General features: G+C 52.9%; 1 protein-coding gene across 1 annotated transcript; it reads left to right on the top strand.

Annotated features, from left to right (window-relative positions):
• The first annotated feature begins 358 nt into the window (after positions 1-358).
• On the top strand, positions 359-14,707 carry C17H16orf95 (chromosome 17 C16orf95 homolog). The gene is made up of 8 exons (XM_035725231.1): positions 359-440; positions 634-859; positions 1,586-1,637; positions 2,355-2,495; positions 8,037-8,183; positions 8,932-8,968; positions 12,029-12,257; positions 14,157-14,707. The coding sequence occupies exons 1-8, from the start codon at positions 359-361 to the stop codon at positions 14,173-14,175; spliced, it is 933 nt and encodes a 310-aa protein (XP_035581124.1). The 3' UTR covers positions 14,176-14,707.
• Positions 14,708-14,914: the final 207 nt, after the last annotated feature.

The following is a 14,914-nucleotide window of genomic DNA, read 5'->3' on the forward strand; positions in this document are numbered from 1 at the left end:
CTGCGGCGCCCGCGAGCGTCGGCCCGTCGTGATCCCGTGCGCGCGGGCTCCGCCCCAAGCCCTCCCTGTGACCCACTGACCCCGAGGCCCCACGCCGTCAGAGGCCAATCAGCCGCCAGATAACGGCACATGCCTAGAAGGCAGCGCATGATTGGCTAAGCTCGGGCACGTCCGCGGCGCGCCGGGGCCATCGGGCCGGAAGGGCGGGGCCTGAGGCGGCAAGCGGACGGAAGGGGTGGGGCCCGCGAATGGGCGGACCCGTGCGTGCGCGTGCGTACGCCTGCGTGCGCGCGCGGGCTGGCCGCGGGGAGGAGCCACACGCGTGAGGGCCGGCCCTGCTGTCGTCACCCGCCTCACGATGGTCACCACCACCGCCGCCGCCGCCGCGACCCTGTCGGAGCCGCGGCGGGCACCTCCGGGGGCCCTCGGGTGTCCGTTGGGTCTGTCAGCACGCACTCCCCCGAGCGCGTCGCGGCAGGCACGCGCGTCCCTGAGCCCCGCTCGCCGGGCCGCGGACGCCGCACCCGGGGCGGCCCCAGCTCCGTCCCTGGGGGGCCCGGGCCCCGGTCGCTCCGGCCCAGCGGCGGCTGGAGCCCGTGGGCAGGGCAGAGGGCACGCCTACGCCGACGTAAGCACCGGAGGCCCCTGTAGTGTTTCCCGGCCCGAGAACGTCGGGGGAGGGTCTTCAGGCCCGCTGCCCGCGCTGGGGCTGTGCTCAGGCCCTGTCCGTGCGGGCGTCCGTCAGCCGCGCTCTCCGGGGCCAGCCGCTCTGGAGGCCGACAGCCTCGACGCGGAAGGATCTGCTCCTGCCCCTGAGTTTTGGCACGAAGCCCCAGAATGAGTCTCGCCGGGCTGACCTGTGAGCCCCTCCGCTGGGAGCCGGGCGTGCGCTTGGGGGCTGCGGCCTCGGGGGTCGGGCCCATTGGACGGGCGGGCGCTGAGATGGGCGCGGGCCCCGGTCCTGGGCGGCAGCGTGCCGGCGCGTCTGCTCGCCAGCGCGAGCGGGGCGCGGGGACCTGACGCGGAGCCGCGGGCAGGCCGGCTGCGGGAGGAGGGAGGCGGGATGTCCCACGGCTCCTAGACGCATCCCCGCCGCGGAGGACTTGCGTGGCTTTGTGTTCCCCTTGTGCCCCCGGGGGACTGCGTGTGGCGTTCTAGCGACTTGTTCCCGGGGCGGAATCACCGTGCGTGGCCCCGAAGGCAGTTCGATTTAACGTACAGTTTTGACAGTCTTTGCCTTCAGTATTCCGAGTGGTGCCCCGGGGGTACCCCAGGGGTTGTGGTTGGAGAGTTCTCACCGGGTTGGAGCCTTCCTGTCATTCCCTGAAGGGCCCAGCACAAGTGTGGCTGGGGAGTGGGTGAAGCCAGTAGGTTTGGGAAAGCAGGACTGTACCACAGCCGGACACTCAGGAGCAGCGTCCACCTGCTTCTGTTGCCAGCCCCAGTGCCCCTCCCTCCCTGGGGTTTCGTGACGGGAGTCAGTTCCAAGAAAGCTGGCCCGGGTCCTCACCCAGCAGTGCTGCCCCCCCCCCCCCATTTACACAAAGCCCAGAACTCTCTAAGTCTTCCTGTTCTTGTTTTCTAGGAAGAGCACATTTCAAACCTTTGGGAAAGAAGTGTGCCTCATAGATCATTCGGTAAGGAAAGCAGACTCTCAGCAACTTCGCTCCCACTCCGATAAGCCCGTGGGTTTGGGAGAGTGGAGAAAGTGGGTGGGTCCACAGCATCTCATGGAGATGTGTCCGACACGGAGTCTGGGGTTCCGGGGCCCATCAGCTGGTCCCCAGTATCTCTGTAGGGTCACCCACTGCCTCCCCCACCCCTGGCTCCCGAAGACACTTCAAGACAGGGATTCAGGAGGCCTGGGAGAACAGTAGTGCCCCCTAATAGACCTGTTCTGGGCACCAGCTTCTTCATCTGACCCTGGAGAGGATGACTTCCCCTCTCCTTCCTGCCTGTGGCCGTGGTGAGGACCACGGGATGGATGTGGAAGCCTTTGTGAATGTAAAGCACTGACGGCAGATTGACCTCCAAGGAGAGCAACCCTCTCCCCACCGCAGTCGGTTGTACTCCCCCAGACTTGCGCGTGGTAATGCGGCAGGAAGTGGCTGGGAATCCTAGCAGCTGGTCTGTAGGCTCTGCTCGTCCCCCTCTAATTGACTGGAGAGTGAGCCATGGTAGCCTGCCTCTTGCTGAGCTGCAGGAGGAGCTGGGGCCCCTTGTTCCCTGCCCCTGGATGCCCTGCCTCAACCCTGGCTCTCTCCAAGCATTCATTGACTATTCCAGAGAGTTCCTCGGCTCACATCTCAAATACAGCAGCATGTTTAATTCTGTCTTTTCTGGCCCTTGCTCAGATGTGTCCCGTCCCCAGCACTGTTCATCGAGAGCCCATCTGCTGTGAGTGCCAGGCCAAATTCGGGGGCTGCCTGCCGGTGCCCAGGGTCAAGGCCATGTTGCCTTACTGGGTCCCTTTGTCCTTGAGACCCCGAAAGCAGGTAGGTGACTTGGACCAGGGCTGCTTTGTCTGAGTCCAGGGTGAACTTCAGGGGACCAGTCAGTCACCCCTCAAAATCAAAGATGTTATATGTATGATTTCTTAGAATTTCTGGGAGACAGTTTTTGTGTGTGTGTGTGTTTTTTTTTTTTCAAAAACCAGATCTATGGAGTTAAGACTGGCATGTGATAACTGCACATATCTGAAGTGTACAGGTTGCTAAGTCTTGACATAGATACCTGTCTGTGAAACCACCACTGCTGCTGAGCTGACGTGCATACACACAGCCCTGAAAGGTTTCCTTGTGCCCCTTTGTGACTCCCCCCAGCCCTCCCCGCCCTGCCATCCCCAGGCAACCACTGATCTGTTTCTGTCACCCCAGACCAGCTTGCATTTTCTCAGATTTTATATAAATGGAATCATATAATAGGTCCTCTTCGGCCTCGTTCACTCAGCATAATTATTTCCGAGCTTCCTCCATGTGGTTGCTGAGTGGTGCTGGGTAATGTCCATCATATGACTGGACCACAGTGCAGCCATTCGTCTAGTGAAGGACATTTGCACCATCTCCACAAATTTTGTCTATTACAAATAAAGCTGCTGCAGATGTTTGTGTACAAGTCTTTGTATGAACATACATACCTTCATTTCTCTTGGGCAAGTAACTAGGAGTGGACTTGTTGGATCATGGGGTAAGTGTCTGTTTAACTTTTTAAGAAACTGTCAACTGTTTTCCAAAGTGGTTGTATCATTTTACATTCCCACCAACAGTGTATAAAGTTCCAGTTCCCCCATATTCTCAGTAACATGTGGTTTCGTCAGTCTTTTAAATTTTAGCCATCTTAATAGGGGTGTGTCTTGCTGTGGCTTCAGTTTGTATTTCCATGGTAACTAGCAATGCTGAGTGTCTCCTCCATATGCTCTTGCCATCTGCATGTCTTACCTGATATGTGTCTGTTCAGGTATTTTGCCCATTTAAGAAACATTGGGTAGTTTGCTTTTTTTTTTTTTTTTAATTAATGGAGTTTTGAGAGTTTTTTATATATATTCTGGATATAATATGAGGTACTCAATTTGTAAACATTTCTCCATGTTTTTGACTTGTTCTTTTATTCTCTTATCAGTATCTTTCACAGAGCATAAGTTTTAAATTTTGATGGAGTCCAGTTTATCAATTTGACCTTTTCTGGATCTTGCTTAGGTGTGCTCCTACCCCCAGCACAGCAGTAGCACGTGCTTTCTAAGCATTCCTAAAATATCTTAGCTTAAGCCAAGATCAGAAAGGTTTCTCCTTTATTTTCTTCTAGAAGTGTTGCAGTTTATAGTTTGTGTTTAGGTCTGTGATCCATTCTAAGTTAATTTTTGTGTGTAGCTTGAGGTATGGGTTGAAGTTCCTTTGCTTTCGTCATGGGTGTCCAGTTGTTCTGATGCCACATGTCATAGAGGCCATGCTTTCTCCCCTGGCTGACCTTTGCACCTTTGCCAGAAATGAGCTGTGCGCGTAGCTGTGGGCCTGTTTCCGGACTCCGTTCCTTCTGCTGTTCTCATTGTCTGCGTGCCGCCACGCCGTCTCCATTACAGTGACTTTATAAGGAGCCGTGTGTCCTCTAGTGCTGTTTCTCTTGCTTTAAGTTGGTCATTCTGGTTTCCTTGCATTTCCATGTGAGTTTTAGAATCCATCTGCCAGTTTCTACAGAAATGTCCTGCTGGGAGTTTGTTTGGTCTTTTTTGTGTAAATTAGTGTAAAGAGAATCATCATCTTAATAATACTGACTCTTTTGACCCGAGAACGTGGTGACCTCTCTATCCGTGTAGGCCTTTCATGTTTCTCAGGGGTCGCTTGCAGTCAGCAGCGCACGGGTCTGGCATACCTTCTGTCACGTTGATCCGTGAGTTTTTCATAGCTTTGAGGACATCATTTTAAAAATTCAGTTTATGATTGCTCATTGCTAGTATTTAGAAATACCACTGATTTTTGTGTTTTGATCTTGCATTCTACAATAATGGTTACCTCCTTTATTCTCGTAGCTCTTTTTGTAGATTCCATCAGGTTTTCTACATAGATCATCACATCATCTGCAGAGAGAGATGATTTCATTCCTTCCTTTATAGTTTGGATGCCTTTTATTTTTCTTGCCTGATACCCTGGCTAGAACTTCCAGTACACTGTTGAGTGGAGTGGGGAGACAAGACATCCTTGTCTTCTTCCTCATCTTAGAGGGACAGCATTCAGGTTTTCACCATGAAGTAGGATGTTAGCCCTTGGTTTAGATGCCCTGCATCAGGCTGAGGGAGTTCTGGCTATTCCTAGTTTGCTAAGAGGTTTTATCCAAAATGAACATTGGATTTTTTCTGTCTATTGAGGTCATCACTTTTTTTCGTTTGTTAATACGATGGATTGCATTGGTGGATTTTCGAAAGTTAAACCATTTCCTAGGAGAAACCCCCTTTAATCATGATGCATTCTCCTTCGTATATTTGATTAGAAGTTTTGCATGTTTATTCATGAGGGATATTGATCTGCATTGTCCTTGTTTGCCTTTGTATTTGGGTAACGCTGGCCTGGTACAATGAGTTGAGAAGTATTCTCTCATTTTCAGTTTTTTGAAGACTTTGTGTAGAATTGATATTATTTCTTCCTTTAATGTTTGGTAGGATTTACCACTGAAGCCATGTGGGACAGAGCTTCCTTTGTGGGAAGGTTTTTAACTACAAGTTTAATTTCTTCCGTAGATACAGAGTTATTTAGGTTATCTGCTTCTTATTTAGCAAGCTTTAAGGAATTTGACCATTACATCATTGTCAGATTTATTGGCATGATGTTATTCATAATATTTTCTAATTACCCTTTTAATATCAGTAGAATCTGTAGTGAGGCCATCTCTCTCATTCCTTGTTTTTTAGTAGACTCAAAGGGGTCACTGGCTTCAAGATGACCGAGTCATGTTCTAGGCAGTGATGACGGCCTTCGTCCCTCCTGTTGGTCACTGTATCATTTGAAAGTTGGGCAGGGTAGATATTATTGTACCCCTCTAAAGGATGGGTAGACTGAGGTCCAGAGTGGGGCAGGCTTTTCTAAGGTTACACAGTCAGTTCATAGCAGATGAGGGATTAGAATCCAGAACTCTCCCCACTGAGTTGTGCTGCTGGGCATCAGGGAGGAGGTGGCCCTAAGCAGGATGGAAGGAGTACAGAAGCCAAGGTGCCTAGCCTGTCTCGTGTTTTCCAGCTGGCCCCCCCACCTCTATTCTCTCTAGCTCTGGCTGCCCATGTTCTGATTGGCAGCCCCATGAGCTGTTAAAACTGTAGATCTGGTCCTATCACTCCTCTGTAGCTCCCAACTTCTGAGTGTAGAACAAAGTCCCGGACACGGTTCCTGGGGTCCTTCCTGATCTTGCCCCCGCCTGGCTCCGGCCTCCTTTCCACTTGCCCCTCAGGCTTCTGTTCCAACAGAGGGAAGGTGTTCGGTGCAAGTAACAGAAAACTGACCCAGAGTGGGTTCATCCAGTCTTGGGAGACAGAGGACTCTACTAGGACTCGCCTTAAGGACCCAGACTCTTTTTGTCCTTTACGCATAGTGTTGGCGCTGTCATCTTTAGTGTTTCAAGATGGTGGCCATGGGTCTCTTTTTTACACCGTGATACACATGGCAGAAAGTGAGCCTTTCTGGGGTCCTCCTTTTCTCAGGGGGGAGTAGAAGGCTTACCCTCCCGTTCTGCTTTCTTATCAGGGATAAAAAAAATTCTCAGACACCCCAGCCGACTTCTCTTTTGTCTTTTTGGCCTCACCTTCAGACTCATTCCTGGCAAAGCCCTGACTGGCTGGTGCTGCTCCCTTGGGACTGGGCACTTTGCCCCTTGAGTGAAGCTGGGTTCCTTTAACAAGGGGGGCTGGGGAATGATTGCTGCAGAGGCAGCCCATAGGCTCTGCCTGGAAGTTTGTTCTGTCCATATCCTGAGGGCTCTCCAACAGGTACATGCTGCTCTCCTGCCTTCTCCACCTGGCCGGCCCCCTGTGGCACGGCTCAGTGATGCTTCTCAGACAGACGTTCCCAGCCTGGAGTTTCTCCCCACTCCTGCTCCCCCGCATCCTGACATTTATTCTGTCAGTGGACAGCACTGCGTAGTGAACTGCTGTGGGCAGGACAGGTCTTTGCTCCTAGTGCCGTGCACGCTCAGAGAGTGTGCTCAGCCAGCGCTTGGTGGATGGGGCAGAACTGGCCCGAGTGTGCCTGTCCTGTCGGGCAGTGCCATGTTGGCAGGAGGTAGGGGGGGACGGAGGTTCCTGGGTTCTCCAGAACCCCTTCCATATCTTCCTTTTGATGACCGTTCCGCCCCTGGGCCCTCCCCTGTCGGGTCCTGTGCTTGGCAGCATGTCGCACACCTGCTCTGGGTCGCTTCTCTGCCTTGGGAAGTCAGCAGGGTCCACTCACAAGTAGGTTTTGTTGTCTTTTCTAACGTGCGACCCGAGCACATGGCGGGAACTTACACTGGTTCAGGGGGCATACCCCACCTGCGCCTCCCCCAAGGCTTCCCTGTGCGGCCCGGAGATGTGCTGTGCGTGTGGTCTTTCACTAGTGACACATAACACATTGCCCGACTGCCTGCCTTCAAACTGCAGTCCCTGTCATTGTGAGCGGCTCAGCTGGGTGGGCCAGCCCCACCTGCCCCTGATCTTGGAGCCATTGTGCAGGCCCAGATGTTTAGAGGCCTGTGTGGCCGCTTTGCCCGGCTAGACCTGGCTGCCGTCACTTCCTCCTTGTTCTATGTGCCAAACCCCTGCACAGCCTAAGCGAAGTCCGGGGGCGGGCTCCACGCTGCCCCTCTGCCGGAACGAATGGGGGTCCCAGGGCAAAGGGCAGGGCTGTGGGGAGGGTACAGAATGAGACAAGGCCATGGTCACAACAACTCCTGCCCAGGAGGCATAGCACGTAGATTTTCTATAAAGCTGCACGTGGCCGCATGCTGGGCCTGCTATGTTTCCCACTCCACATGGTGTCTCTGCATTCGTTCCCGTCGGGACAGACACGTCTGCCTTGCACTTTCCAAAGCCTGCCCCATATTCCCTCTTGTCCCTGTGTCCCTCCCAGGCAGGCCCTTGGGCTCTTGGGCCGTGACAGCTGTGCTGCAGCTAGTGTTCTTTGTGAGCGTTGTTCTACAGACACACGTGTCCCAGAGTGGAACTGCTGGATCAGACACTGTCCGTTTTAGACTCTGACCCATGGTTTCAGAAAGCTTTGTAGCCAAGAACGCTGAGGCTCACAGAGGCTAAATGTTGTGCCTAGGGGCCACTCTTGGAGGCCTGCAGACTCAGGACAAAGCCACATCTCCTGACTGTAATTCACGTGTCCCACCATGGCAGCCATTGCAGAGGTGCAGGTGGCCCCAGGGAATGTCATGAGGGGGAGACTGCTCCCTCAGCTGGGTGGTTGGGGCGGGCCTGTGGGAGGGTACAGAAGAGGAGCTCCCCAGGGCCCTGTCCCAGGGTGAAGGTTTCTGGGGCACAACCCCTTTGGACCTTCTTTTCCCTTCCTCTTTGTTAGATCCAAAAGATGGTCCGGTTTTATATCCCCAAAACCTCCGAGGCATGCCCCTGCCCATGCCACCGCTTTGGGGGCCGCCTCCCGATGCCTAGGGATCAGGCCGTGATGCCCTACTGGGTGCCCCAGGTCCTGAGGCCTCACAAGAAGGTAAGAGGGAGGCCCATGGCGGCGAGGCCTCAGAGGGACCTGGAGATGGGGTGGGGGGTGCTGGGTTCTTTCCCCACAGTGGCCTCCACCGGTGTCTGGGCTCTCCTGGAAGGCACAGTGAGTGCAGTAGAGTGCAGGAGGTGGGTGTGTGCAGGGGAGGGCCAGCTCAGTGTCCTGGGGGGTGCTGGGAGGGTGGGCCGCACGGTGCTCTGAAGGGGGTCTCTCATCACTGCCCCCACCTTTAATGCTGTCTCTCCTGCCTCCTACTCCTTCCTCCTCCTCTGCACATCCCTCACCTTGCCTCAGCGCCCTCTCCAGCTCTCTGGGCGTCCTGGCAGGTAGAGGGAGGAGCCAGGAAGGTCCCTTGCTCTGAATTTCTGTCCTGGCTTTTCATCTCTGTCTGGGCGCTTCCAGGGCTCTGGCTTCCAGGGTGGTGACTACTGGGTTGCTGGCCAGGTCCAGCCCTCCTTGACCCCATGGCCCCTTCTCTCCCATGCTTTCTGGGTGTCCTGGATGGTCGGTAGAGGCTTGCTTTCTGCCTTTACCCACTTAACATTTGCTGGTTTTCTCTCATCATGTAACAAACTGTCCCCGGAATTAAGACTCAGAGGCCCTTTAAAAGGGGACCATGGCTTGCATTCTGAGCTGGCCACAGCCCTTTCCTGGTTTCCGGCCCAATCCCTGGGCCCGCCCTTCTGGTAGACCACCAGGCTGGGCTGACACATCTGCCCCCATTCTTTTCTTTTAGGTGGTGAAGAGGCAGCAGAGATGTAAAGGCGTCCAAGGTAACCGAGTGTACATGTTTCATTCCCTCACTCCCCAAGGAAGGTGGGGTCTCATGGTGGGGATGGGGAGACTTCTTTCATCCCCAGGTATCTGTAAAACCGAGATGGCCATGTGACACACAGACTGCATCTTTACCCAGGCGTCACTAGCCATCTACCATTTTTCCCCAGGGAACCTAGAGAAGCCTTACACTCTACCAGTCTGTCTGCATTGGCTTTCAAGATGAAGCCAGTTTGCAGCCTGGAGTTAGATGGTATCTAAAGTCTATTTTCTTTTAAGCTCTAATCTTAAATAGTTTGTGATATTGTGTGTGTGTGTGTTCTGGTGTATTCACACATACGCTTATGATCTAGTAAATGTATTTACTAATGATATGGTACATATGCCTACAACTACATATGCAGGACACGCTGTATGTTTGTGACATATTTAGGTATTTATTCATTTTGTGGTATATTTATACATTTATGTATTTGAGAGCTAGTATGCCTACGTTCACATATTTCTGGCAGATGTGGTACATACCACATATACATGTGTTCGTGATGTAGTTTGTATCTGCAACAAAGCATCTTCGTAGATTTATGTATTTGTGAGCCGGTATATACTTATGCACTCACTCAGCACTTGAGGAGATGGCATCTCCATCCCTACCTTTACTTTCTTTGTCTCTAAAACAAATGGGTTGGATTGCTCTTGAAGGCCTTGTCCGGCGCTGATGGCCGACATGTATGCTTCCTCTGCACTGCACACGAGCAAAGGAGTGGACATGCTGGGTGGTTTGCATCAGGTCCTCCCCTTGCCCAGCCAGTCCCGTGCTGTGCGTGGTGAGCAGCCCTGCTGGAATCTGTGAAGGAGGAAATGCATGGATGCCGGGCTGGGGCTCGGTTCTTGGGATGGGCGAGCAGTTTAAGCGGCCTGCCCAGAACCCAGGAGCATAGGGCTGGGTGGGAGAGTGCCCAGGAAATGAGTGGCCACCAGCCAGCATGCCCACCTCTTAATGCTGCAAAAACACTGTTTTCCCTGATAATAAGAGTCACACAATGAGGACTGCAGCACGGATGGACACAGCCTTTGTGGGGGCAATTTAGAGGCATCTATCAAATTATTTTTTATTGAGATATAATTGACACAGAACATTATATTAGTTTCAGGAGTACGCGTAATAGTTTGATACTTATATTTTTGTGAAATGACCGATACAGTAAGTCTAGTTAACATCTGTCACCTCATATAGTTAACAAACTTTTTTTCTTGTGATGAGAACTTTTAAGATCGACTCTCTTAGCAACTTTCAAATATACCACACAGTATTGTTAACTATGGTCGTGCTGCACTTTAGAGCCCAAGGACTTATTTATTTTATAAGTAGAAGTTTGTACCTTTTGACCACTTCACCCATTTCTCCCATCTGTCAACTTTTGTAATACCCATCATCTTTACTCCAGCAAGACCATGTCCGGGTAATGTCTGGTAGACACTCCCACGTGCATGCCTGTCTGCAGCAGCAGTGTCCTTGGCAAGGTGTCTGACGCAGCTGAAACATCTCCCAGTGGGAGGGTGGACATGCGTGAGGGTGTATTTGAAATGTGGCACCTGCCATGTAGAGCACGCAGCCCTGAGGGACGATGGGAGGGAGTCCCAGACACACTGCGGTGAAGAAAAACAAGTTGCTGCAGGCCGCGCAGTTGGACCCCATTCCTGTGGCTCGGAGAAGCTGAAGCCCCATGTGGGTGTGGATGCGGGTTGGTGGTGCGGGTCCGGGCTGACAGCACAGGTGAGCCGTGGGGTGGGGAAGACAGGCGTTCCGGACCCCGAAGAGCAAGACCAGGGGCTGTATGATCGACAGAACAGAAGGCAGCATGTTGGCTCCAGTTTGGGGGAGAAGAGCCAGAAATCTCTTAAGAAAGAAACCACAGTGGGAGGATAAGAGCAGTTGGAGAAACTGCTCTTTTAACTGCAGAATCACACATTTATGGGTTATTTTTATTGGTTGTTTTTGGCTTTGGATACTCTGCATCTTTAGGGAAAGCTAAAAGCTCAGCTTATTGTTGAATCCTATGCATCAATTGGATACATTTTCAAAAGCTCGTATTAACTTTTCTCCATTCCTTGTTTATAGTGCAGGCAGTTTATACAAACAACCCATTCAGGCCCGAAGATGTTCCAGGACAGGACTGAGAGCCCAGGTCTCACTGGTACCAGCTCTCCTTGAACTTTGTATAGAGTGATTTAAAAGTATGATTTAAAAAAAGTGATTTAAAAATATTTCCCTTAGCCTCAAGTCCAGATTATTTCCATTTTAAAGAGAAAAATCTGTATTTTTCATCTTGTATTTTCTTTGTAAAGAGGGGCCTCATCTGCTTTTCTTCCCTATGATTTTGCAGTAGGCTTGTTTAGTAAAGAAAATATTGTGTTCTTTATTAACCACGCTTTGACACGTTAGTGTAATTAGAGTAGGAACGTAGCATATAATATGCCAAATAGAGTGTACGTGTGGTGTGGGTAACACGTAAACATAGTGTAAGTTGTAGTCGTAACGTGTCGTGATATAAGTGAGCGTAACGTAAGACGTGATGTCGGAAAGGTCCCGTGTTGACCAAAGCAGGTCTCAGAAGCTAGCGACTGGAGTCCCATTTGTGGTTGTGGTTTTTTTCAGATACTCACATAAATCCCATGTTTCCATCACTAGGTTCTACTCCTTATCAGCTTCTTGCCAGTCTGGTTTCATCTGAGCTTCACCTACTTGTTCCCCCCTTGGAAAAAAAAAACCAACAAAAAATTAATGGGAAGCACATTCCAGCTAAATTCTGTGTTCTTTCATCCCTAACTAGCTCATGATGTGGCTGTAAGGGATAAAGACGCCGGCACAAGCCCCCAGTCAGCCCAGAAATAAGTAGACAGCAGTATTCTCTTCATCTCCATGGATGTCGGTCAGCGTCCACACTCTCAGGGCCGTGACCAGCCTTGCCAGGACGCCTGGCATCCTCGCCCTGGGTTCTGGAGGGCTCTCCTCTGTGTGGTGTGCACATGCAGCACTCTGCCCCCACTCTGCCCAGGGCCTGACTCGCTTTCTCGCCTAGAACCCCCTCTGGACTTGCGCTCCTGGTACAACCGCTGGCGGATCTGCTGTGACGGGCGCCTCCTCCTCAAGTGGCAGCAGCTCCAGGCCCTTCACCAGCACGAGCCACTGGCCCCAGGGAGGGGAGTGAGCCCCCTGGCCCCCCTCCTGCCCTTCAGCCTCCTGACCCTCCTGCAGGCGGTCCTGAGGGTCGTGGTGGCCATTCGGTGAGCACGCACAGGGCGGGGGTGGTGGGGGCCCTGGGCCCATCTTACTCCCTGGCCTTTGGGGTCAGGGGCTGGGGGTTTAGTTGAATCCAGGATGTGGGAGAAGTTGGCTGTGGCTGAAGAGGGGGTAAGGAATGGCTGCAGTGGGGTCGCCGTGGTGCTGTCCTCACCGTCCAGAGTTAGTTGGTCATGCCCTACGTGGGGATCTCACTCTGGCACACACTTAATGGACAAGCAGTCCAGGCACATCAGAACTGACGGTGGGGCACTGGGCATCTTGGGGCAGCCCGCCTTTCTTCACCTCGCCCCCGTGGCTGCCACTGGTTCCAGTTTGCACACATTTCCATCACGTCGAGGTTGAAGGTGGCTGTTAGAGGCCGCTCGCCCAGCCAGCCCGCTGGGGAGTAAGCACAGCTTCCGGCCTGGGGACCTGCGGCCTCTCCCCCGGCCCGGTCCCAGCCATCGAGTCTCCAGTTTGGAGGGCCTTTGCCCCAGCCTCGACCCCACCACGCTCACTCAGGCCTTGTCACTTGGATCCCCACCTAGGCCCTCCTCCAGGGTGCCCCCCCCCCCCAACCACCCGCCTGGGGACAGGGAGGACTGCTTCCTTTGGTCTCGTACTCAGGCTCTTTGATCACAGCTGTGTGCAAGGACATGCAGATACACAAATGTGTGTGGGTAGAAGATGTGCAAAACAGTATCAGCGGATCAAATTTATATATATTGATTTGTTTGCTGCTTAATCGTCAGTCTTCCTGTAATTGTAAGAGGAATGTTCTAGAAAGTGTCCAATATCTGAAAATGGTCGTTGGTGTCTTCCGTCCAGTGTCCTCGTTGGTGGTGTTCCCAGCACGGGGTTAGCTCTGTCTTTGTCTCTGGTCCTGGCTGGAAGCAGAAGGCCTGCACCCCTTGCTGGTCTGCTCTCCTGGTGTTGGACAACTGGTGGTGCCTCTAACCCTGTGATTACAAACGGTGCCATAGGGCACATCCACATGCGAGTGCCCGTGTGGACCTACAGCCTCTCTGGGGCATGTGCTCTCGGGCAGGGGGCCGGGGCAGGGGGCTGGCGGCTTTGGGTGATCTGTGAGCATGAGTAGGCTCGTGAAACTGTGAGATTGTTTCTTCTTTGCTTTGCATGAAGATTCATCTTTTCTTTGTGTGTGTTTGCCAACTTGACCATCAAAGTGAGTTGGACTCCTTGGTGCCCACTCTGGGAAGAGTAAAGAAAAAAGCTCAGCTGTAGATGGTACATGAGGTAGATGGTCAGGGTAGGCCAAAGGGAAAGTGCTAATGACCGTGGAGGAGGCGTTTGCCTCAGAGCCAGGCTCTTGGGGCTGAGGTATAGGTGCCAGCTAGATGTTCAGGAGAACTCTCTTGTCTGGCTGGGGTGTCTGTGGGGTCCCTGTGAGATCCCCCAAACTGCTCGACCAGCTTATCTCAGGAGAAGCTGCCGGCTGCCTCTAGCCCAGATTTGCTAGAACTGTGAAGGCCTCAGGAGGGGAGGTGAGCTTGGGACCTTCCCAGCAGGGATCCTTGAAGGGTTGTGACAGTCAAACTTGCCTTCTCAATGGGGCCCACTGCAGCCACATCGGGTCCCTTTCACAGGTGCACAAGGCAGGGACTCTCCTTCCTGCCCGGAGGGGGTGAGTGGGCTCTGGGGGCCGAGTGCCTCATCCGAGGACCCATGGCTGGAAGTGAGCCAGCTACGACACACCCTGGCATCGCCTCCCTGTACCCTTTCCTGCCCAGGCTCCTCAGGGATTCAGATGGCGTCCTCCTCCACTGTGGGGGTCCTCTCGCGTTCCAACCCAGGGAGGCTCCCTACCAGGTCCTGCCAGGGCAGCATGGGCTCAGTGTGGGGCACAGTTCCAAGTAACTGCATTTCTCTTTGCTTTCCAGCCACTTGTTTTGGGTTTGAAGTTGGAGTCTTCAGCCACTGCCGAGAACATCAACGAAAATGTCAGTCATAATCAAGGTCTTTAATGAAAGCCGTCAAGTCAGGAGGAGTCTGTGATAAGCCACCATTTTCTCAGGTCCTATACCTCACACCTGGGGTTGGGTCTAAGTTCTTTCTCATCAGGCAGTGCTTCGTTGTGGTGCAGCTGCTGTGGATGCGGGTGAGACTCTGGCGAATGCGGCCAATAAATGTTATTTATGAAACTCCAGAGTGGCGCCTGATTGAATGGTGACACTGGTTCCGCTTTGTGGAGGGGGGCGTGTTCTCTAGCCCAGCGTCCCTGAGGGAGAGGGGCCGCCTCTGTGTCTCTCTTCCCTCTGCCCGGGACAGCGGGCCCACCAATGACGGGCCAGAGGTGCCGTTGGCACCTGTGTCAGGTGGCTCACGCTTTAGTGAGTTGCATAAAATTATGGAAGTTGAGGTTTTTTTAAACTGAGATGTCATTCACATCATAAAATTCACCTTTTTACAGCATACGATTCAGTGGATTTTGGTGTATTTACATGGTTGTGCAGCCCTCCCCCTACTGTCTCATTCCAGACCCGTGTGGTCACCCCAAAAAAGAAACCGATCCTGCATCACTCCTTCCCTTCTTGCCTGGCCTCTGGCAGCCACCCACCTGCTTTCTGTCTTTTCCTGTGCGTGCAGTCCTATGGCATGTGGGTCTGCTCTGTCTGGAGCCTCTCAGCGCACGTGTAGC

Source organism: Zalophus californianus, chromosome 17 (assembly GCF_009762305.2).
Source record: "Zalophus californianus isolate mZalCal1 chromosome 17, mZalCal1.pri.v2, whole genome shotgun sequence".
Lineage (NCBI taxonomy): Eukaryota > Metazoa > Chordata > Mammalia > Carnivora > Otariidae > Zalophus > Zalophus californianus.

What these genes read in the sequence shown, in the direction of transcription:
- C17H16orf95 (XM_035725231.1), top strand. Translation starts at nt 359, where the DNA reads ATGGTCACCACCACCGCCGCCGCCGCCGCGACCCTGTCGGAGCCGCGG. An exon ending in GAGTCTCGCCGGGCTGACCT is followed by an intron (nt 860 to 1,585) that starts GTGAGCCCCTCC and finishes CTTGTTTTCTAG; the next exon opens with GAAGAGCACATTTCAAACCT. An exon ending in TCCTGAGGCCTCACAAGAAG is followed by an intron (nt 8,184 to 8,931) that starts GTAAGAGGGAGG and finishes CTTTTCTTTTAG; the next exon opens with GTGGTGAAGAGGCAGCAGAG.